At 37.6% G+C, this 24,811-nt stretch overlaps 2 protein-coding genes across 2 annotated transcripts; one reads left to right on the forward strand and one right to left on the reverse strand.

The window, feature by feature from the left end:
- Positions 1-8,051: 8,051 nt before the first annotated feature.
- LOTGIDRAFT_155660 (hypothetical protein) lies at positions 8,052-12,333 on the forward strand (the record flags this gene model as incomplete). Its single annotated transcript, XM_009068203.1, has 3 exons — positions 8,052-8,190; positions 8,670-8,912; positions 12,152-12,333. 3 exons carry the CDS (start codon positions 8,052-8,054, stop codon positions 12,331-12,333), a joined length of 564 nt encoding a protein of 187 aa, XP_009066451.1.
- An 857-nt stretch (positions 12,334-13,190) lies between these two features.
- On the reverse strand, positions 13,191-18,282 carry LOTGIDRAFT_155661 (hypothetical protein; the record flags this gene model as incomplete). Its single annotated transcript, XM_009068204.1, has 3 exons — positions 13,191-13,368; positions 14,193-14,548; positions 18,055-18,282. 3 exons carry the CDS (start codon positions 18,280-18,282, stop codon positions 13,191-13,193), a joined length of 762 nt encoding a protein of 253 aa, XP_009066452.1.
- Positions 18,283-24,811: the final 6,529 nt, after the last annotated feature.

Raw genomic sequence — 24,811 nt, forward strand, 5'->3', positions numbered from 1 at the left:
CCAATAAAGTAGAAACAAATCATTTTAGCAGCCTGTTGTCTTCATAGCTTTCTGATTGACCGATATGGTACTGTTAATGGTCTTGCTGACAGAGAAGATGAAGACGGGCAACTAATTCCTGGCACAGAAATGAAATCGGATACCAATTCCAGAACCTACAACCATCCCTTGCAAGGAATTACGCATTGAGTGACAAAGCTCAACGAGAAGTAATGAAAATATTTTTCAATTCGGCAGTAGGAGGGGTTCCATGGCAGGATAAAATGATTTAAATATGTGTTCAAAATGATTGAAGACCCTATATATTATGTGATATACATGTAAATGATATATTAAAGGCTCCGTCATACCTGTAGGCCTATATTTGATATAGAAGGTCACTCTCCATTATTCCCGATTCCCTTGTTTTTCTTTGTCATGTTTTTTGCAGCACTTCCACTGCTAGCAGGTTTTCTTGCTCTGTTGAGTTGAGATTTCAAAGAACTCATTCCTTTTTTTACTTCAAGCAGTGAAATTAAAATATCCAGGCCAAGTTCATAGAATTAATTGAGTTATACGTCATACCTTTCTTAATTTTAAAGTTGGCTCATAGGCTACTCATTGTAGACGTAGGCCACATGCCTACGTTATGAAACAAATAGTCTGCTCCAGCATAAAACACCCCGCATAAAGTAAATGTTGAAAAAAAACGTAGCATTTTTTACGGTCCGTCGAGTTTCAAGGCAACATTAGATTATAATGTTGCAGGGGATACAGGTAATTTTGCCGGTAAGGCCTATTATGTAAAAACAAATGATAAAAAATTTGAAAGTAGGGTGACCAGAGCCGGGACTACTTCATTTCTGGGAAAAGACTAATAACAAACGACTAGACTCTATCAATATCATTCATCGTAGTTCATAGCCATAGATAGTGCCTAGGCCTACATTTCTACATAGGCCCACTATATATTGTTTACCTGCTACTTCTAACGTGCCAGCAATGTCCGAGAGAGCCGACTCTTTCTTAACTCTATCGGCTTAGTCTGGAGACAAACATGTATTTTCTGCCTATTTTTCTACCAGAAGCTTTTCTCTTTCAAACGTCCACACGAGTTCCGCCATTTTACTCCACGTGAAGAAATGGCGTATACTGATTGGTTTATGACGACAAATGTTTCGTTGAAATGTTTGTGCTCAACGCACACGACAGACAAAATACAATTGTTTCAGAAACATTTGTTCAGAATTCAAAAAAGTTTGATGTTCAAACAAAAAACATTGTTTTTTCCAACGCACACGACGGATTTTTGTCGCGAAACAATGTTTTGCAGACAAAAGTCCGTCGTGTGTGGCATAATTCTGCTTGTAATAATTTTGTCAGGACAGCGGTATTACTTTTTAATTAAGTAAGTAAATAAAGACACTATGGATATACTACTACTTTCTTTAATTTCTGCAACGTTTCAATTCAAATAATGGAATCTTGTTCTAATAACAAGTGATTATAAAATAGATTAAGGGTTAGGATAAGGGCTGGAGGTGAAAGTTGAAGAATTAAGACATTCCACATATATGGCAGATAGTGTCCTTTATTCCTGTTCAGGTTTGGTTTATATTTCCCATTTCAATAGCTTCCCGTTTAACTCGGTCCTTTCTGTTAGAGACTAAAATATCAGGTTCCCGTTTCATATTGTGGTATATGTTCGGCTATGGCTGATTTTTCAATATCTAGTTTATTGCATGCTGATTTATGTTATTTAAGTCTAAAAGAAGTAAGTCGGGGTGTTTCACCAATGTAGGTTTGTTTGTAGCTGCATTCCAGTTTGTATAAAACTGCTTTGGGATGTATAGTAATGTAATTCATCCAATTTAAGGATTAACCACTGAGCAGCGGCACCAAAATAGGCTATTTTGCACATTTACAAGATAAAATCATGGAAGGACTTAAATCTAACGCTGCAAAAATGTAGATGAAAACATTATGACACAGAAGAACACCACAAATATATTTCATTAACTGATATTGAATACAGTTGTTGTGGCGGTGCCAGTGGGGCATTTTCCCTCCTAGAATAATGATTTGTATTGTACCCCAACTTCATTTAAAAAAAAAATTAAGAATTTGATTTTTATATGTTTTTGCCACAAAATATTGTCAGAATGCACCAAATCAATTCAAATTTTCAAAAGTTTTCTTAGAAAACTTGTGGGAGGCTTGTATCTATGCGCTCCACGGAACTGCCGCATTTTGAATCTCAACCTCAGTCACAGGAGGCTGGTGCCGCAACTGGTTTTGATATAACAAAACATTGACTGATATTTCTGGTTGTATGATAGTGGTGATATGCTTCAAGATATTGTGGTCAAATAGAACCAATTGTCATTTCAGTGCTAATTTTGTTAATTCTATTTTTAGCTGTAATGTTAGTAATCATATACTAAGTCTTCAAGTTGGTTTTATAGTTGATGACTAATGGTATGCTGGTTTAGTCGGAATGGATACCGTATTAGTAAATTAAATAGTATGTTGTACCGACACAAGTCTGCGACCAATTTGTCCATGTGGCATTTGTGGAGCTCCGAGGGAAGAGGACGGTTTGATACAAATGTGTTTATGTAAGCCTGTTCGGTGTTTTTATGTGTTCGGGGGAAGGTGATTGTTGCTTATTCCGGTATCAATAATATAATTGAGACGTAGATCGACAGTGCTGAAGAAATAAAGCACAGATAAACGTGCATTGTTATTCAAATTTCAATAAAACAATAGATACCTGTCTGAAAACAACCACATTTTGGCACAAAGGATTTTTTGAGTGTCTTTCAAGCTATTGCTATGATATATCAAAGTTCTGATCACATGATAATTATAGATGGAGGCTGAAAGTCAGTATCTGGTGTGTCCACCTTGTGTGTCGATAACGGCCCGGCATCTTCACTTCATAGTGAGGGACAAACGATTTACAGTCGCCTTTGGAATCTGTGCCCAGGCTCTTAGATGTATTTCTTGGAAGCGGTTAGATCTGGTTTAGTCGTCTTTGGATGTCATCAAACAAGTGTTCTACTGGGTTGTAAGTCCGGGCTGAGTGAGGGCCATGGCATTACAACACTTTATTTACACTATATTAACTAACAAGAGGTCTACACTAAATCTGAAGAATCCACCCGAGACCTTCTTCCTCTTAGTACGACATGATCCTAACCCTTGCTAAAGGATTTGATTCTATATCCTTCCTCCTTGCTTTAGTCCCCCAAAATATGTTTTCGCCCTATATATATCCTCCGATAGGTGTCGCTCTGAACAAAGAAAATAATTTGAATTTCCCTCCAATCTGGAGACACTAGTCTATTTTCTATTGTTACCAAGTACTCAATTAACAATACCCAAGATGTTAATCTTATAGTAAGTACTTATAGGTAACAATAGACCTGATAATTATAGAGTATAGCAAATGCTACTATACATTTAGTTCCATTACGACCCAAGGAGGTAATAGCATTAGCGGTGACATCTTTTGTCTCCAGTCCAGGCTACTTTTTACAACATACAACAAGGCTACAGATGTTACAGGCGGCTGTGACTCCATGACCTCTGCCTGGGCCAATATTCTGGAACACAAGAGGTCCACGTTTCTGAATGACACCGATATACCATAATGCTTGGTCCTCCACATGTGTCTCTTTCAACCACACACTGTTCTATAAAACGTTCACCTCTTCTTCGCCACACTCGTACTCGTACCATCTGTTGTCGTTGAGTGACCCACACAAGACGTTGCTGGTGATGATGGGGAGTGAGCACCAGACCCCTGTATGGAGGCGAGCCGGTTTCGAACAGCCTGTGTCGCTGTGGTGAATCTGTTATGCAGATGTTGCCGCAGGATATAGCGATCTTGACTTGGTGTTGTTACTCGAGGACGACCATTACGTGGTAGATCATCAGTGCTGTTGTCGGTGCCGTAACGAATCCGAAGTCTCTCAATGGTTCGCACACTACAGTTAATTGCATTGGCAATGACTTGAGCATGTTGTCCGGCAATTAATCATCCTATGGCTTGTTCACGTTGTCGGGAGGTTGGACGAGCCACAAGCTCGATTTTCACAGTAACTGAATTCTCAGTGGGCTTAGGTTTGTTTTCATACAAAACTCTGGTACGCGTAACACATGCATTTAGATTCTCCTCTGCATCACTTACAAGGTGCTTTCATGGATTTGATCGGACAAATATTTCCAACCACTGATCAAGGTAACTGTTATACATGCAAGCATAAGCAGTTGCTTTGAAGAACATTGAAACTGAACGCATTGCCGAAGCACTTTTGGGTATATTTTCTAGGGCAGGATTTTCACCAGTGATATTAAAAGGGCAGTTTTATGAAGACAAGTTTCGTACTGTTCCTTTAAGCGATTGTGACACAATTCCTTTTTGGATTGATGAAAACTCAGCTTTTTACAACGCCTTATCACACTGCGTGCAACGGACTTTGTGAGTGTCTAATGGAAGCCTTAAATCCGTGTTGCCACCAATCCATCAATTGGATTTGAACAGATATCTTTATAGGTTTCATTTGCATACATAGAGTCTGTAGGCCTACGGGAATCTTTAGGTTTTAGTCCGTTTGAGGGCCAATGTCTATTTTACATGAAGACTGGGCTGAACAAATTCCCGAAACTGAGGTAATATATGTTGTGCCTAGGTCAGAGTTTGACGCCGGATAGCTACAGATATGATCATCATTCGTGGCAATCTGTTTTGGACTGTAGCTTTCCGTATTGTAGCCGAGAGCAAGTGTCAGGTCAAGTAGAGCTCACCCCTTAGTTTGAGTGCAGTGGTCTTTCTGAAGAACATGTGGTTTGCATGCTCTTATAAACAAACCAAATTGTCACAGAATCTCATGAGAAATTATATACATTACGGATTGAATATGGAATATGGATATGAATGATTGAATTATAATTATGGATAGTATGATAATATGAACATATAAAATATAAATTAAGATCTGATACAAAATTAATTTTGGCTGTCACAGTATTAATACTGTTACCTAAAGATACTAATACATTACAATAAACATTTTCACTATCAAAATAGTTCTCAATAGGCTACATCGAGAGCGATATAGAAATATGAAATCAGAACTGGAATCATGTTGCTACTCAAGAGTTTTACGCTATTCGATCTTCAGACAACTGACCCATTTTCAGTCTGCATCTCCACAGAAGTGGACAAGTAGAACTAATGACAATGTCTACATTTCGAGACACGTTCGGAACGTTTGTTTAATGTGTGCTTGCTTAGAGGCATTATTGATGGAAAGCTTTTCAGTTAAACACAGGTTGCATCGTTTGTTTTTTTTGTGTAGGCTTAAGCTCTGCTATCAATGAACCAGGATATTTCGTAATTATAATTTTTCAGTTTTAGGTGGCAAATGTGCATTGACATTTCCCAATTGCCAGGTCCTTTTGATGTTGTAGGACGACAATATCATATGGATTATAAATTAGCAGATCTGGGCAAAATTAAGAAATGAACCTTATCAAATTTATTTCACGATTTTCAAGGAATTTTTACTGGTAAGCCAAAGATTATCTTAGGGAGCATAAAATAAATTTGATTTCAGATAAGGCTTTTAAAATAAGGCCAAATCCAGTACCTTATACTATGAAGGAAACTATTAAAAAGAAGTTCAAACTATTTTGCATTAAACTGACTTACAGAAGGTCCCAGAATACAGAAGGTTATATAATAAAAAACAAAATTCCCGGGAGAGGGCCACCAGCCCATTATGCACACGGTCCTTCACTCAACTAATTGAGCCACATAGTAATGATGAAGACAGCTGGATTATTGTTATGTTATATATGATAATGCAATTGTTAAAAAAATGATAGATACAAATCTCAGTGCTGTTTACTATCTGAAATGAATACAAAATTAACAACCATTGATCAACTTTGTGGACTCCCAGTCAATACCGAGAACGTAGAGAAAATATATGGGACGTAACTCTACCGGTGATATAGGAATTTACATGAACCAGTAAGTCCAACCTCATGAGATGAGGTTATTTGAACATACTTTCATCTCTGGTTGATGATATTTTTTGTCTTCATAACATGTTATTTAATTGCCGACATTAGATTAATTAGTTTTGACACGCTCGACATCTGTTTGACTAATCGTACCTTGGTATCGACCGGAATTATTTTAGCTAACCAGCACTATTGTTCACCTTCAAAATTTAGCCTTCTTGAAAGCCATTTTGACGGCCATCTTGAATAATTTTTCAACCTGATGCCATACGACTTCGGGACAAGTTTCTCCAAAATATTACACACACCTCAATAAAAAAAGAATAGGTAGAGAAAGTAAAAAGATCATTTTTGGCAGTCCTTTACTGCATTTCGGATATGTTCTGGTACTCTTTTTACTTTTTCATTTAAAATAGATTCATATTTTAACATGGCATCATCGCGATATCTAGGTGTCTGAAAACAGTAGTCCTCAGACCAGCCATCACGACAAGATGGGTAGTGGTGAATAGATGCGGTCCATTCTTGAACCAACACCCTGCAAACAATAAAAAAACAATGTTACTAATTTGACTAATGTATCAAATAATAAAGTGTATAATATATTCTACATATTAACTAAAATCAAAATCGAATGTCTCTGGTAATGTGAAGACCAATACGGCGACTTAATAAATAAAAAATGGATAATTAAAAGGAAAACATAAGAATGTCCCCGATGCCTGTATGTTTCTAAAATGAAAGTAGTTTATCCATAATAGTGTTCCTCGGGTGGATTTGTACTTCTGACGCCGTCAACCGCCGTAATACGACAGCCATGTTTCCAAACCACGTCCCCATTCGTCATGGTTCCCCACCGTGGTAATACAAGTGAGAAAAATTACGTATATTGTCAAAATGGCCCCTGCTGTCAAGTAAAATGGCGTTATGATGCTTTTTTTGTTTGTTTTTAATTTGTACTATTTACTTGGAAAGAATGTATTCTTATCTTTTCAAACGGGGGCGGCTAAGTGATGTTGTATTTTGTTTACTTGACCTCATTTCTACCGATCTGATTGGTCTGATTTAAATAGCACCAATCTCACGGCCACAAAACAAAATGTAGTGGGCTTAGTTTAAAACGGGTTAATAAACAGTGTTTAAAACCGTGTTCGTCATACGATGCATTCGTAAAGGCATTCGTAAGGCGTTTGTAACATTCGCCGGATCCCCATTTACGCATGTCTTAACACGTTTACCAATGTTAAGAATGAAAAACACGCTTCCCAATGTATTGCCAATGCTGAGGATCGTGTGTTTTTTCTTCAAAGTATCATTAAGACGGTGTCCAGAGAGTATAAAAGTCCCCATTTTCAAATCAATTTAATCATTTTACTATGGCACTATGAGTGAGATGGTTTTTGTGACGTTTTATCAATTTTTTCTCGGCAGAAGTTGGAAAACGGAAATGAATAGACCATGTGTTTTTAGTTGAGGAAATCCCCGACAGCAACTTTTATATATATTTCTTTATGTGAATGGGGACAGCGTTTATTTTTCAACTGTGTATTATTCAACTGATATACGGACATTGTAATAGCGGAATATTTCGAATATTGTGTGGAACCGAACTCTAACATTCAAGTGTTGGTGAAATTTCAGAAGATACGGAGTAATTTGTAGGCCTACATTTTCCTGCCATTATCGACAAATTTAAACATCGCCCACTCAATAGTAGCGGTTCATCATTTCTTATTTCCTGCATTTTCCGAGGAACATTCAAGTGTTTCGTGGATTTTTTTTGTTAAAAATCAGTGATTTTTAATTCCTTTCATTCATTTTTTGTTGATAAAAATTTTGTATTGTAATTTTGAAAATCTTTGACTGACAGTGTGCGTGTAAGGTTAAAAGGGTCCTATTGCACTTTTTAAATGCTATTAGCCTAGTATTGAAGTATTTTGCATCTATTGTATTGTATATCTGTACTCAACTTGTCCTCGTTTTTTGTGACATTAGCTAGGCCTATAATTGTTAGTTTGAAGGAACATTTTTAAAAAATGTCTGGACCTGATAGTTCCAGATGTTATGAACACACTGTCTCGTTTAGATCACCAGTTTCCCAACGATCCCAATCTCCACAACCTTATCCTAATCAGTATTTCAATGACCATGCACAATACCACTATTCGAATCCCGGTAGTGATTACTATCAACACCAATCCCATTGACAACACCCACATCCCAGAGGAAAATTATGGGTACAACCAACAATATACATCAACAAACAGATGGGATAACATTTAATGCCTTAATTTAATGTCCATGGTATTGTGCGCTTACCTGTTATGTTCCAAGGCCGATTAAACCTTCATCTTTTCTACATTGTAGATAGTTTGGGAGAAAATTGCCTTCTTGGTCGCGATTTTTTAGAAGATCAAGGAATCGTCATAGATTATGGGAAGGGCCAGGTCATCCTCGAGGATGATATAATACCAGTCGTCCAGGATTCAAGGACTCCAACAGTCAGTAAAGTATCCCTTCTAACTGATGTATCCATAGCACCCGGAGAACAGCTGATTTTACCTGTTGGAATCAATGTTCCCTCCAAATTATCATTTGAACCATTCTTAAACCATGTTGTGGTGTCTTTGATGAAAAAACTTATGTTATTGTAGGTAGAACTCTTACTCGTGTTGAAAACAAGCGTGCCAAGCTGATGTTAAATTTAGGAAAATATCGTGTATGTCTAGATAAAGGAGATGCTATAGCTTTGGCTTCACCAGTTACCAATGTCTCTACAGTTTACAATAATACTGCTACAAAACCTAACCATAATTCACCAAATACTAGCTATATATCAATGTCTACCCAAACAGCTCCTGTTTCCCAACTTAACAAAGTAGTAGATCAAGTATCATGTAATAATAACCGTACGGAATCAGAAAAACAACAACTCAAAATTTATTGCTAGAATATGAAGATATATTCGTTAAACGAGATGGGAAAGTTGGACTTTTTGACAGAATACAGCATACCCTTCATACTTTTACAGAGCGCCCTATCCCAGAACCTCTTCGTCGAATACCAGGAAGTGCAAGTGGCCAAAATGATCGACCAAAATGCACGAAGATTGTATAATAGAAGAAAGCGAAAGTCCTTGGAGATTTCCAATCGTATTAGCCAGAAAATCCGAGTCAACGCTTCGATTATGTATTGATTTTAGAAAGTTGAATTATATCACAAGACGAGATGCATATCCTATTCCCAGAGTAGACGAAACCTTAGACGCAATATCAGGAAGTCATTAATTCTGCGCTATTGATTTATCTCAAGGTTATTTCCAGGTGCCATTAGATGCTGCATCAAAAGATTAATGTGGATTTGCATCCCTGGGATGGCAGTTTCTACCAGTTTCGGAGGATGGCTTTCGGACTAGTCAGTGCACCTGCAACCTTTACCAGAGTAATGGAGCTCGTTCTCAAGGGACTGTATTGGCAAATCTGTCTTGTTGACATTGTTATTTTCTCCAAAACCTTTCAACAACATGTTCAGGATTTAACTACTGTATTCGAACGTTTGCGTACAGCTAATCTCAAATTAAAACCAAGCAAATGCCACTTCGCCAAAATGAGCATCAAATACTTAGGACACTTAATATCCCAATGTTTACTTCTGGAGCCAATTCTACGTTTTCCAAAACAATTCTGCGTACAGACTGACGCATCCTTACTTTCAATTGGTGCTGTATTATGTCAAGGTCGAGAAGATGTAACATGTTATGCATCAAGATCGTTATCAAAAGCAGAACAGAACTATTCAACCATTCAGAGAGAAGGTCTTGCCATTATATCGTTATGCAAAGTCTTCAGATCATATCTACTTGGACGACAATTTATCCTCGTAACGGATCATAAATCTTTAGTTTATCTTAAGAAGTATAATGGTACCAATTCAAGATTAACTCGCTGGAGTCTTGACATGGGTGAATTCGATTACACGGTAAAGCATCGTCCTGGTAAACAACTTTCAAATGCTGGTGCATTGTCCCACATTTCGGATCTGAATGACAAAACTGATCGCACCATTACAAATACAGCACTGATATCTAATCTACAAAATATTTCATCCAATGGCACTTTCGTTTCTACATTGTCATCTCAAATTATAGAAATAGCCCAACTACAAGATCCAATCATACAATCAATCAATAAATATGTATTGAGTTCCAGAAAACTCGAATAATCCGTATTTAAAGCCATACCTCACCTGTTACGAGTCACACGTGGTATACTTTACAAGAAAGATGAATCCCCTTATGGCAGAAATCAAGGTCTTCTGATAATTGTTCCCGAGTCATTGATACAAGAAGTTCTAGCCGTTTCATATGATAATCCTACATGTTGTTATTTTGGTGAGGAAAAAACTCTGGATTAAATACGCCCAAGATTTTACTGGCCGGGATGGCGAAAAAATACTAAAAAATTTTGTAAATCTTGTAGTTTCTGCGCTCTTCGCACACCCACACCTAGCAATGAATCGCCACTACACCAAGTCATGGCCTCCAGACCGTTTTAAATAGTTTCCATGGATTTTTAAGGACTAAAACTGTTGCGGATGTACTGAAAGACAAGCCCATTCCACATTTTGGTATACCACAAACAGTTCAGGGGGCATCTTTCATCTCTGAAGTAATGACAGATCTGTATTTACAGCTTTACTCCATATCCGAAAAACTCAAACTCCTGAATACACACCAAGTTTCAACGGTCAAGTGGAACGATCTAACAAAGTAATTGCAGAATCGTTATCAGCCATAGTCAAACAGTGTGCTAGTGGACGTTTATCAGAATGTGGTCGTTATCTCCCACTTGTATGTCTCGCCTACAATACCACAACGCACTCAACGACATAACATGTTCCTGCTCTACTAGTCTATGGAAGAATACCCAGGACACCATTAGATGCTATATTCGGAGCGAATTCTTATCAATCTCATACCAAGTCACTTGATGATTACGCTAAATCACTATCAGAAAAACTAACAAGAGCATTTCAAGATGTCCATCGTCATACAGAAGCAACTGCTGAAAAACAAAAGACATGGTTTAACAAGAAAGTTCGTGGAGAAGCTTACTCCATTGGAGTTAAAGTACAGTCAAGTAACCTAATTTTGTGCTAACCTATTTTTCGTGCTTTCATGAAATGATTAATAATTTACATATGCGACCTCGCGTGACCTCCGCATTTGCTTGTTTGGATAAACATGTGTTATCTCTACAATGGCAGCAAGCAGAATGAATCCAGTAGTTTCTAGCAAGGTAAAATGTATTAATGTATCCTTTTACAAATACAAAATGGCGGATTTCACTTATTACCATTTTTGATCGGCCGAATTTCCTTATAATTCCAAGCGATAATCGGAATTCCAATTGTCGTCTGCTAGAATGTACTCCAGTTGAATGATCAACTAGCGGATTCCGTGTCTTATGCTGTTTCAGTGTCTTTTAGAAATAAATCACGCTAGTATCCTATTTTGTCAGTCACCATTTTTTAAATCGTGGTTCTTTGAAGGAATTGTCACTAGTTATAATGAATTGATTATACCACTGGGTATGCATACAACGTGTTTTTCTCGACTTATTTATGGATCAAACATTGTACACGAAAATAGGTGACGCATTCTGCCACCGTTGCCGAGTTGGTTGCTTATGAAATATGGGTCAAAGTGAAGGATTCATAAAGAAAATTGAAACAAACCAATTTTAATTATTTTGTAGAATATCTGAGGAAACATCTAAGACATAAAAAAAAATTTTGTTTTATAACTTTGACGAAATTCGGTGTTGAATCCTTATATGCACGAAAATAGGTTACACCACTGTATATCTTCGTCGAATGGTTTTCGAAGAAGGCGAATCTAAAAAGTTTGCAGACCTATGGAAAGGCCCTTTCGAAATTGTTCCAGTTCTTGGCGAAACAGCCTATGAAATATTCAATGCAGGAACAAATCATACAATAATAGCTCATTTCAAAAATTTAAAACCTGCCCATGCGAGAGACTGCTCTCCGTGTGCAATTCCGGAACTTCAGCCAAAACAGAATACAATACCTTAAAAGTCAACATACAATCCAGACGACGATATTTTCTTTTATGGAGGTGATTTAGACCTCACAGCACAATCTACATTAAACGTCAATCCCCAACTCGCACCAAGACCGCCACCGCCACCTCAACCTAAATCTTCCACATCAAAACCAATCTCACCGCTCAAACCTATATTACGTCGTTCAAGTCGCATTCCTAAGCCTGTTGTTCGCTTTGATCCTTCAGCCTGCTAATTTGAAATTTTTTTAAAATTAAATAGTCATTTTTGTACTTTGTCGTAGCAGTTGGTTACTATTTCAAATTATTTTCATTTTATTTCGTATTGATGGCTTATTTCGTTTCAGCTTTTTTAAGAGTGGAGGTGTCATAACTAAATATTACCCATAGAAGAGTCATTCTATATTCATACAATATTATCAGTCAGTTCCGATTGTTTCATGAGGAGGATGTAAGATCACGTGATGGAGAGAGAGTTCGGAGTGTGAATTTGGGTATGGACGATCTGTTTGGAGTTGGAATAAACGAAATTCTTTTATCATCTCTACATGAGTTATTTAACCTATGGTCACGACAAAAATGACTCTAAATTCTATTTATTTTAGAAAACAAATGAAAAAGCAAAAATCAAATAAATCACTAGCAAGATTAAAACGACTCTGGATTACATTTATTTGAGAAAACAAATGAAATAGCAATAGGCAAATAAATCACGAGCAAGTTTGTTAAAAATAATGACTCTAAATAACATTTTTTTTAGAAAACAAATGGAATGGCAAAAAGCAAATAAATCACTAACAAGGTTAAAAATAAGAACTCTTAATTACATATATTTTAGAAAACAAATGAAATATGCTCTTGAACCAAAGCATGAGTTCTGAACCATCCAAGTCTTGGTCTTCCATCCTGCGTGCCTTCTCACCAAAGAGTTGTTGGCGTTTCTTGTAGTCCTCGTGGCTCGTATCGTGGGTGACTTCCAGTCACTCAAATATCTTGTCCTGCTAGTCATCCGTGAGACGGGCACTTATCCTGTCAACCTTTTAGTGGTGAAGGTGTGGCAGACCTTGGTACATCATCCCCAGTGTCACGAGGCTCATTTATCTGCCAATACTACCGGTTCTTGGGGTGGTGTAGCTGGTGTGGGTGGTCTGGCTATTGCTGCTGCAAGTGTGGTTGGTCTGGCTGGTGGTGGTATAGAATATTCGTAACATTCGTAAGAAAATGGTAAGACACTGGGAACGTTGGTAAGATGAGTAAACCATTCCTCGACACTTGAAAAAGGATAATATTTCGAAAACCGGTTCGTGTCAATTGCGTAAGTTTTTGTTTTACTTGTTAATTTTTCACATCATTGTTAGCGTTATTTATCACCTAAATATATATTTCTTTGCATTTTTCATCATAACTTTCATCTTACTTTATATATCCCCAAACCCAGTTTGACTTATTTGCATAATTTGATCCCAACATTTTCACGCTAGCATATACAGTTTCCTCCTGTTACATCCGCTGTACATTCCCTTCTAACCCCAAGTTATTTTCATTATGCTCTCCAACTACAACAACCACTGGCAAGAAGCCAGAAATAGAAACACTAATCGTCAACCAAACCAATATCACGTACCCTACAACGGCCCTGTCTTCCATCGACCTCTACCACCTACCAATCGCCGACCACCAACCAACCCATCCAGCTATATCCCACCCCATCGCCGACCTACCTACAACACAGCCTACCAATCAAGAGGTAACCATCGACCTGACCAACAACAGAAACGACTACCAGATCACCGACGCCAACCAGTCCCCACTCATAAGGAGGAAGAACCCTTTGTGAAGGTGTTCTTCCAAGTTTTGCAGTGCCTCTATCATTTGGCAATCCTTACCCTTCAACAGCAAGGCCAACCAGCGTTTACCTTCAAACGCAAAGTCTCTGAGTTGGATAGTTTTATCCTTCCAGCAATGAAAACATCAGCTGTCGACGCGAATATTAGATCCCTCAATCGGACATGGCTCTGTAAGGTCCTGATCGACCATTACCAAACCACACTTCAAGAGAAGCTGACCACCATTCGTACCAAGTCTTTATCATCACCTGCCGTCGACCGCATCGTTTCTCATGCCCTGTCCTGGGCCCGTCGCTCCTATGGGAAACGTCTCACTCAAGCTGTAATCTCCAAATTCTACCAAACAATCAACGAAACAAAAACCAGAGTAACCATATCTACCAACTGAAATGGACACTACACCTGCACCATCTAGAGCTACCACGCTGCCGAACCAAACCCCTAAACGAGCCCGAAGTTCACCTACTCCTAGTCCAGCAGACATAGGTAAACGCTCTCGTAGAGAGGGCACACCCCTTCTCTTTTCACTTTCAGACTCGTCTTCCCCTTCCACACCATCTGAATCTTCACCACGTGATCCAGGATCCGCCAACCTTTCTTCCTTCTGTGCATTTTTGAACCAGCAAACCACCCCTCAGTCTCCATCCAAGTCGAGACGTGTATCCAGACCTTCCCCTCCTCGAACCAGATCCCAGTCCGTTCCCAATGCTACAATTCTAACAACTACCAAACCAGTACCAGTCACACCGTCGACGACCATTATATCCGCTACCAAACCGTATTATCACCAAACCAAGGACAAATCATTATGGAAAATACCTGCTCTAAAGAAATCTACCTTAATAATTGGATCATCTAACCTGAATCGAATTACCAAAACCAGTTCAGACACCGAAATACATTCTTACCCCGGTGCCCAAATCCATCACATACAGTCAATCCTGGAATCATACGACCATGATCCCAAACCTACTACCATTATTCTTCATGAACCGTGATCAGATACCAAAGACCTCCTTTAACCAAGCCCAGAAATTAATCGCCACAGCCAACAAAACCTTCCCAAACTCCAAGATCCTCTTCACATGTATACCCATTTCAAATAAAATCTCGAAGAAAGCACAACAGAACCTCAGCACCCTCAACAACATGATGATGGAGTCCAGTATTAACAGCGCAACAATCTTACCACCCTACAAAGAAGAATTCGAAACAGTTGATAATCTTCATTGGTCTCCAGAAACAGCAAACAGCATCTATTTGTTTTGGATACACCAGCTTCAAGCATCGAGTAAGTCTTTAAACTAATTACTGGGGATAAAAATACTGAGAGGCCACCGCTAGGCCAAACTGTAGTTCACTTGAGCCGCAAAAATCTCACACCCCTTCAGCATTCAATCTTAGACCGTGGACTTAAGTTTATTCCCACACCAAAGATAGCTAACTTGAATTATCTCCGACCATCCATTGAACGATTTCAACGAAATCTTAGCTGCACATATTTTTTTCGAAACCACCCCCCACGTGGTGCTAGAACAATGTTTATTCCTAAATTCACGTGGACACCCCCTCAGGCCGCCATCCATCCTGAAATATTGAAAGCATTTGCGAGTATGAATAGCCTAACAGTGAACCTTTCCATAACACACGAAAAGCCTAATCTCACACGAGTGGAACGTGAAGCGTTAAACTTACTTAAGAAAGACGATAGCATTGTTATTAAAAAGAGTGACAAAGGTTCATGTTGTGTCATTCTGAATAGGGAAGATTACGTTTCAGAAGCAGAGAATCAACTGAATAATCCTAAACATTATGCCATTTTACCGAAACCAATTTTCAAAGAAACTGATAACATGATTAATAATATTCTTGCCGATTTAGTCAAAACTAGTTATCTCAAACAGAAACAATATGACTATCTGTCTGCCAAACCTGATTGTCGCGAGAGACATTTGTACACTTTGCCTAAAATCCATAAGAATCCAACCAAGGAGTGGTTTATCTCGAATAAAATCCCTAAAGGCCGTCCGATTATATCTGACTGTGGTAGTGAGTCATATGCAGTGTCAGAATACATTGATCATTTCTTACTACCTCTAGCATGCCAACATCGCGCCTACCTTAAAGACACAACCGATTTTGTCAATAAAATAAAAAATCTTCGAGTTCCCTCTAATTCCATTTTAATTTCTATCGACGTTTCTTCTATGTATACCAATATCGATAACACTACTGGTTTAACGGCAGTTCGTAAAGCTTTTAATAGAAACCCAGATCCAAACAGACCCGACGATGCAATTCTACAGCTTTTAGAGATTTGTCTTAGTCGAAACGATTTCACATTTAATGGTAAAACATATTTACAAACTTCAGGGACAGCAATGGGCAAACGATTCGCCCCTTCGCACGCAAACCTTTTCATGGCAGAGTGGGAACGTGAGGTGTTGCCCCTCTGTCCATTTGACCCACTTTTTTACGGACGCTTTTTGGATGACATTTTGATGGTTTGGACTTATTCTATCGAACAGTTTTGGGAATTCTTTGAAATTCTCAACAACCACCATCCTTCTATCAAACTAACCGCAAACGTGAGTGACAAAAGCATAGACTTTCTCGATACCACAGTCTTTAAGGGAGATTCCATAGCAGAAACAAATAAACTGGATATTAAAGTGTATTTCAAAGAAACTGATACTCATCAACTCTTGCACAAGAGCTCCTTTCACCCAAAACATACCTTTTCTGGTATAATTAAGTCACAAGTTTTACGATTTCATCGAATTTGTACAAGATCTTCTGATTTCAACCAAGCCTGTACGATTGTTTTCTCAAAACTGAAAGAGCGTGGGTACTCTAAACGATTTTTACGAAACATAAAAAATTCCACCTTAGCACAGATAGCAGCTAAAAACAGACTTTATGCCGAAGTGCCTCCAGGTTTAAGAAGTGCTCCATGTTTGTCCAGTAGATGCAAAACATGTCCCTTTATATCAGAAACTCATTATTTTGTAAGCAACTCTACGAATAAAAGGTACCCGATCCATGAACATCTAACATGTGAACATTCGAATGTAATATATTTAATTTCATGCAAGAAATGCCCCAAACAATATGTAGGAGAAACTAAGAATAATTTACGAACTCGCGCTAATGCTCATAGGTCAGATATCAAATTAAAGAAAGACAAGCCTGTTTCTAATCATTTCAACCTCGACGACCATTCAATAGACGATCTCACCCTAATCCCAATTGAGCGTATAGAAATTGACTTGCCCGAAGATGAAACTACCAAATTCCGTCAATCTAGGGAGGCCCATTGGATTGAGACATTGAATACAGCAAGACCTACATGACTAAATATTCATCATAATGTAGGCATAGCACCCTTTGTTGTCCCGTTTAATACAACCAGCAATCGAGCAAGCAAGATAGTTCATACCCACTATAAGAGCCTTCAAGAGAAATTCCCCCATGTCTATAAGCAGAAAATGATAGTTGCATATTCAAAAAATAAGAACTTAAATGATAATATTGTTCATAGTAAACTAAAAACAATCAGTACATAACAGATACTATACTTCTCGCCCGTCGGGCGAGTTATTTTTTCTAATTTCAGATCAGAATAAGAACAGAAGAAAACCCAATATCAAGACCCTTAATCCTAATTTCTAAATAAAGTGTCTGCTCCGCCCTAGGCCTGTACATTTGGGAGAATCAAACCCTCCCTTCCCCGAAATCTAAATTACATTTATTTTAGAAAACAAATGGAATAGCAAAAAGCAAATAAATCACTAACAAGGTTAAAAATAAGAACTCTTAATTACATATATTTTAGAAAACAAATGAAATATGCTCTTGAACCAAAGCATGAGTTCTGAACCGTCCAAGTCTTGGTCTTCCATCCTGCGTGCCTTCTCACCAAAGAGTTGTTGGCGTTTCTTGTAGTCCTCGTGGCTCGTATCGTTGTGACTTCCAGTCACTCAAACATCTTGTCCTGCTAGTCATCCGTGAGACGGGCACTTATCCTGTCAAACTTTTAGTGGTGAAGGTGTGGCAGACCTTGGTACATCATCCCCAGTGTCACGAGGCTCATTTATCTGCCAATACTACCGGTTCTTGGGGTGGTGTAGCTGGTGTGGGTGGTCTGGCTGTTGCTGCTGCAAGTGTGGGTGGTCTGGCTGGTGGTGGTATAGAATATTCGTAACATTCGTAAGAAAATGGTAAGACACTGGGAACGTTGGTATCATTCGTAAGCATTCCAAAGGCGTTCGTAACATTCGCACGGCGTTCGTAATATTCGCAAGGCGTTCGTAACATTCGCAAGGAATTGACACGCATAACTGGAGTTGGAATGTATTCGTAATATTTTCGTAAGGAGAGGTCGAGGGACGACCGACGGGTGACCCAGATGAAAATATTCACTAGACAATCCCAATTTTTGGGCGAATTCACCGCAAAATTCAAATATTCATACTCACAAGAATATTCGCCACAGCGTGAGATCAGCATTATTATTACACAAATGATAGAGATAGTCATAAAGAAATTTATAGTCTTCAACCAGTTGTAGAAAATATTTTAGAATTTTTATCAGAATGTGAGTGTGGAATGTCTTACAGTGCACTTAATAGGGCCTACTACCTGATCAACTATATCTGGACTGGTTAAGGATGGATTTTATATTGCATGTCATACACTTGTAATTCGATTCATGAAGATGTGTATAATATGATACCCTCAAAACCTCGTTATTGTCAAACTTGGGATGTTTCCTAAAAACTAGTTGTAATTATGCACCGAAGACTGTGTAAAATTAACACTATTAATTATGTATTCTTATTCTTACACCGTTTAAGGTGTAATTGAATCATTTTGACCCCGATAACACTTGATTTAGTGCACGAATACACTATACGAAGTGTTTACACCTCGTTCACACTCTAATGGGGGTAATCTTTGGGTTACACCTTCAAGATTTATTACGTATTCTTAAAAACACTAGATATAGTGTTATGTTACGCTTATTCAAGTGTTAACTTTGCCTTAAGTGTAATTATACACCTTAAATTGCTAATCATTGCACTGCTTCGTGTGTATAATATCTTACTATTAAAGTGTTCATAGTGCTTATTCCCACACCTCAAATAGTGTCATCAAAAGTTGCCCCCCCCCCCCCCCTCGACCACGAACTTAAACATTGATTACATGTTGACATTCAAATGAATATTTCGCCATTTTATTAGTTACATTTCATTTAGATGCATTTGGATTATTAGTGGGAATTTCCCCATTACGATCAAAAAGTGAACGGCACCCAAACATCAGTCGTATTTCATCAGTCGTGTGTATAATATCTTACTATTAAAGTGTTCATAGTGCTTATTCCCACACCTCAAATAGTGTCATCAAAAGTTGCCCCCCCTCGACCACGAACTTAAACATTGATTACATGTTGACATTCAAATTAGGATCAAAAAGTGAACGGCACCCAAACATCAGTCGTATTTCATCAGTCGTATGTCACGTGGTATAAGAGGCCGTGATTTTCCCAATCAAGTTTCGCCGAGTACATTCCAGTCTCAGAAAAAAAATATCATACCAAGTAAAGTAGTATACTCTTTCGTAAATCCAGTACCATCTTGCTTGATTATATTTTGAAGCGATTCTAGATTAGTTGACCATTGACGTAGGTTCATATGACGTATCATAATCTGACATGCCGAATGATAATACTGGATGGCTATATCTTCATCATCTTAACCACTTAGAAGTTGTCGTAGTATAGTTTGCTTTTGAGATCTGCTGCAACCTGTGATTTGAAATTGTCCGGATCTGCTACATACTTAAACAAGTGGAAGATAACTGTTGAGTTCAATATGAATGGTGACCTTTTACCACCGAAGAAAACTGAGGTATATCTGTAGACTTTAATTGGTTTGGTTGGATCTCCATCTGTATACCAAAGGAATCTAACATAATCACGATCAGGTTCAAACAGCTTAATTCTCAAAAAAGCCTTCTCTATGTCAGCAACAAGAGCGTATCTGTTCAGTCGAAATCTTTGTAATAGTTCAAATAGTGGTTGAAGTAAACAAGGTCCTGTATGGAGACAGTCGTTGAGAGACGTTCTTCCAGCATTGGCAGCATAGGCGACTCTTAAAGGAGTTGTTTCACTCTCTGGACGAAGAACAAAAAAGTGGCTTAAGTAATAAGCACCAGCTTCCTCCCAAGGCACTTCATCTGGAACTGCTTCAAAATAGTTCTTTTCGAGTTTCCCAAAATTCAAGTTTAAGGAGTCTGTTCTTGACCTGTTCCAATCTGCTGAGAGCAATTGACAGATTGGACTGTTGTGTTGGTTGATTGTCTAACCATGGTAGTGGAGCGTAATCTGGTTGATGAATCTCTCTAAAAATTCAGAGTCCGTCTGGTAGTCGAACGGTTCAATACCCAAAGATTCAATCTGCAGTGACTTGTTTACCTTGTCGTGTAACTCAAAGTCTGTAAGATCTGTGGATATACATTCGACGTCATCATGTCCAGAAGATTCTACCACCAAACATTGCGTCGCAGTTCAATCAGCTGAAGATACTTGGTCGTTGACTGGGCCATAAACAAGATAACCCAAACTGGATGCTTGGAAATCCGAGAATGATTTCCGGTTAAGGAATTTCCAAACGGAGTCCAAACCAATGAATATTTGGACATCGAAATGGAGTTGATCGAAATGGTTCGCCAATCGTAGTTGTTTCAGATGATCTTTATGTAGACATTCTGACCATGCATTGCAGCTAATGGGTTGTACAATCTGATCTTTGAATAAAACTTCTAAACTAACAACACCTTCATCTTTTATGACATCGATGGAACCAACAGGGAATTCGTACAGACTTCAAAGAAGAAGTTAGTTTCTAACGCAGTTGGACCATTCTTTACCAGCATTCTTTAACAGCAGTCTTCAGCAATACTGGGTCTAAGCAAGACTGCAGTTCTGGTAACTTGTAACAATAGGTCTGTGATTGTGGAGAACTAACATCTGACAATGTATCAGCTAAACTTCCTGTACCCATAAAAGCTGCGTTCGTTTCGTTGTACCAGTCCGTGCAGAAGGTGCAGTTCTCTGTGACTTCCCTGATGTAGACACAGACTGTAGTATATTCGAACCATGAATTGCTGTATGATGAGATTCCTTACACACCTCCAATGTGAAGGACAGTTTTCAATGAATGAGAATCTTTAAGACAGTTCATACACCGATTATGTGACTTGGCAGCTTTGACACGATCATCGACAGAAAGTGTACACTGGAATGTGTTGTGTTGACCACCACAAAAGACGAGCTGGTCTCTTGAAAAGTTTGGTTTGGAAAGATCTTGAAGACTGAGTGGATGATGTAGCTGGCATGGCTGTGGCACTACCTGGCGGAAGAGTTTCTGGTTTGACAGCTGTTGTCGTCTTGCTTGAAATAGTCTTGACTTTCTGTTGACTTATGGTGTTGATATGCTCCAATTTCTTGACCTCGGCATGTAAAGTGTACATCAGCTTCATAAGAAGTGGATTATCATCGGTATATGTCTCGAGAATTGTTGTAAGAACATCAGCTGGAAGCTTTTCCATTAGAATTGGAACGTAGAATTCCCCATAATGGTCAGGTAACAACTGTAACGTCTCCAGAGATCGGATATCACCAATGACTGCATCATAAAATGCTCTTAAAAATGAAGATGTTAACCAAACCAAGACAATGAAAATTTTTGATGAGAGTACGATTACCATAATTGTCTTGAAGTGTCTGTACCAAGAGAGCATAGTTGTCATTACTGGCTTGATGAACTCATCTGACCTTTCAGATAGTTGAACTTTGTGACATCAGATATATCCTTACAGGTATGAATTTCACTTTCGAATACATCCCAAAAGCTGTTCCATTTGCGTTGATCACCATCAAATGTAGGAAGTACTATCTTTGGTAGTTTGACAGATGAGTGCTTCGCAGACTTGGTAGCGGCTAATGAAAAAAGTTGACTTGCTTTTTCAAGAGCATGTAGGAAATCATCAATGCGGGCTAACAGCAATGAGAGATTATCAAAATCATATTCAGAGCTCATTTGAATAAGGAGATCTTGAATTTTGTCATCATATTCTTGAAGTCTGTGTTTGGCATTCACAAGTTTGTCTTTGACAACGTATAAAGTCTTTAAAGCAGACTCTTCACTGTCGATTATGGCAATCACTCGTCGATATTCTTTTGTAAACAAACTTCTCAAAGTAGCCCGTTTTCGTACGAATCGTTTGTGGGTTTCGGACAGGCTCTCTGTAACATCTGACGTTTCACCATCTTTTGGCATCTTGCATGTGAATTTTAACGCACGTGAAGACAAGGAAAAACAAAAATGGATTATGTTTACCAAAATTCTTCACAAATAATTCTATGCTGACTGTCGATGGTGCGTTTTCGAACGTCTGTGGATGAAAAGAATCTGACTTCTGCCGCCTACATGTGGTATAAACTGACGATGAAACTGCAAACCTCTTCCATCTCCCTGTTGATGTATCACTGTTAATCACCAAAACCCAGCGTTTATGCAATATTATGAATGATTCTGGTAAAAACATAGCCTACCCCATCTGGTTCTCTGGTAGTGACAAATTTTTTATTAAAGAATGGTTTGATAAAGGGATACGTACAAATTTAGATCTTTTTAATGAGAGTGGTGAAATGTATTCATTTAACGATATAAAACGTATATTTAGATTGTGTAATGGAAATTTCCATGACTACGAAAGAATTATTCGAACAGTCAAAAAAGTATATAAATACGATTTTATAAAACCTACAAAAATGTATGGCCCACATCTCTCAATATATCATAAAGTTATTTTTAAACAAACTGGCAGTAGACATATATATGATCTTTTAATAGGAAATAATTCAGTAGAAAATATAAGTCAATTAAAATGACAAAATAGATTTAATCAAGAAATGGATTGCAAAACAATAGATATGATAGCAAGGACGAATTCTTCAAATACTAAAATGATAGAACTTCAATTTAAAATCCAAAATAATATATTAAACAGTAACGTCTTTCTTTTTAAGATAGGATATGTGCAAAGTCCACTTTGCACCTTTTGCCAGGAGGAGGAGGAAACATTAGATCATCTTTTTTTTATGTGTAAATGTATTCAAAGCCTTTGGAATCACATCACTTTACTTTTAAAACAAATGCAGATCGATGTTAATTTCACAGTGTTTAATGTGCTGTTTAGCTACCCATTAAACTAAATGTGTCTTTAATTGTAAAATATTATATATACCTCTGTAAAAACCAAGATAGGAAGCCAACTATCCAGAACATGATTATTTACATTAATTCACAAATAGACCCTGAGTATTTTTTATCTTTAAATCATAAAAATCACGATTCCAACACCTTTAGTGAAAAATGGCTTCTTTTCCGCTCAATAATGAGAATAGCTCGAAGCTAGTCCTTCAATGTTTCTGATTATTTCAAATCATAATATATACATGCCTAGAAGGAGCAGTTGTTGCAGCCAATGCCTATTTTTGTAACAGTATCCAGGTCGTACTATAACTGTACATTTTTTTACTATGCTTTACTATGTTTTTATTGTATTGTAATATTAATGTATATGTATAGATGTTCATCTTGTAATATACTTTTGTAATTTTATAATAAATTACTGAATATTGCACCAAATTCTTTCTATAATCACGGCACCAAATTGTGTACTAGGGCTTACACAAGACTGACTGGAATGTAGGACTTCACGTTGTGTATTTTGAATAACTTTATTGCAGTGATTTACATAGAGGAAAAGATGGTTACAACCTCATGCCACGTTGTTGACTGTAAGACGGCATGCTATGAAGTGTAGAAAACGTGGCTTTGGTACAAGTTCGTTTATTGTAGTCGTTGTTGTTAATACATTATATTAGTCCGAGACACCGAACTTTAATTTTCACTTTCTGAAGATTCCACAAAATCAGATTTACCAAAAAGTAATGTATTGAAATCAACTGTAGTTAAGATTTTATCAACATTTGAGACAGAAGAACATATAGCTCTTGATCTCAATTCCTGGTTTCCAAAATCACTCAGTGTGTACTGGTGTTAAGTTTTCATTATGAATTGTTATTAATAACCTTTGTTAAACAGGGTGTTTATGACTTAAAAACAGTTCAGAAAGTGTGTGTGAGGTTAGGTAGTCAAATTAAAGAAAAGTTGGTACAGTTTGGTGGAAGTTGTGAGAGACTTGGTATATCTTGTCATATTGTTAATATCAATGACAATTTATATTTACAAACATTTCAAGCAGAAATCAGCCAAAAATTATTTCCATCAACTTTTTCAATGTCTCAAGTAAAATTAGACAAGTTATTAGATTCTGTCTTTATAACAATAGCTTCATATAAACCTCATGAAGCAGATAGGGAATATATATAAGGTAAGTAGTATGTCCAAGTAGTAGTCAATCTGAACTTTATATGTTCATATGTGTTATTTTACCATACCTCTTGAAAATGTAATAAATTACATAAACTCAACACTTAAACAAAATAGTTGCAGATTGTTAACTGTTAGGCGGATTCTGTTGGTTTTGGGTACATAGGAAATAACTATGTCACCAGTCAACATCTGGTCCAAATGCTAAGAAAACAAATAGCTGTTACCTGATAACTGTCTTGCTGTCTATTGCTGACAATCAAGTCAATATGTTGAACGAATGGTCTCCTTTGCAAATAGACAATAGGTTGTTTTCAGTCAAGACATATGTTCATATGAAGGTTCAACTGCAAGAAAGAAATTCATGAACTCTGGTTAACTGGGGATACTGTCTTGTTTTT

Source organism: Lottia gigantea (assembly GCF_000327385.1).
Source record: "Lottia gigantea unplaced genomic scaffold LOTGIsca_9, whole genome shotgun sequence".
In the NCBI taxonomy this organism is placed as follows: Eukaryota; Metazoa; Mollusca; class Gastropoda; family Lottiidae; genus Lottia; species Lottia gigantea.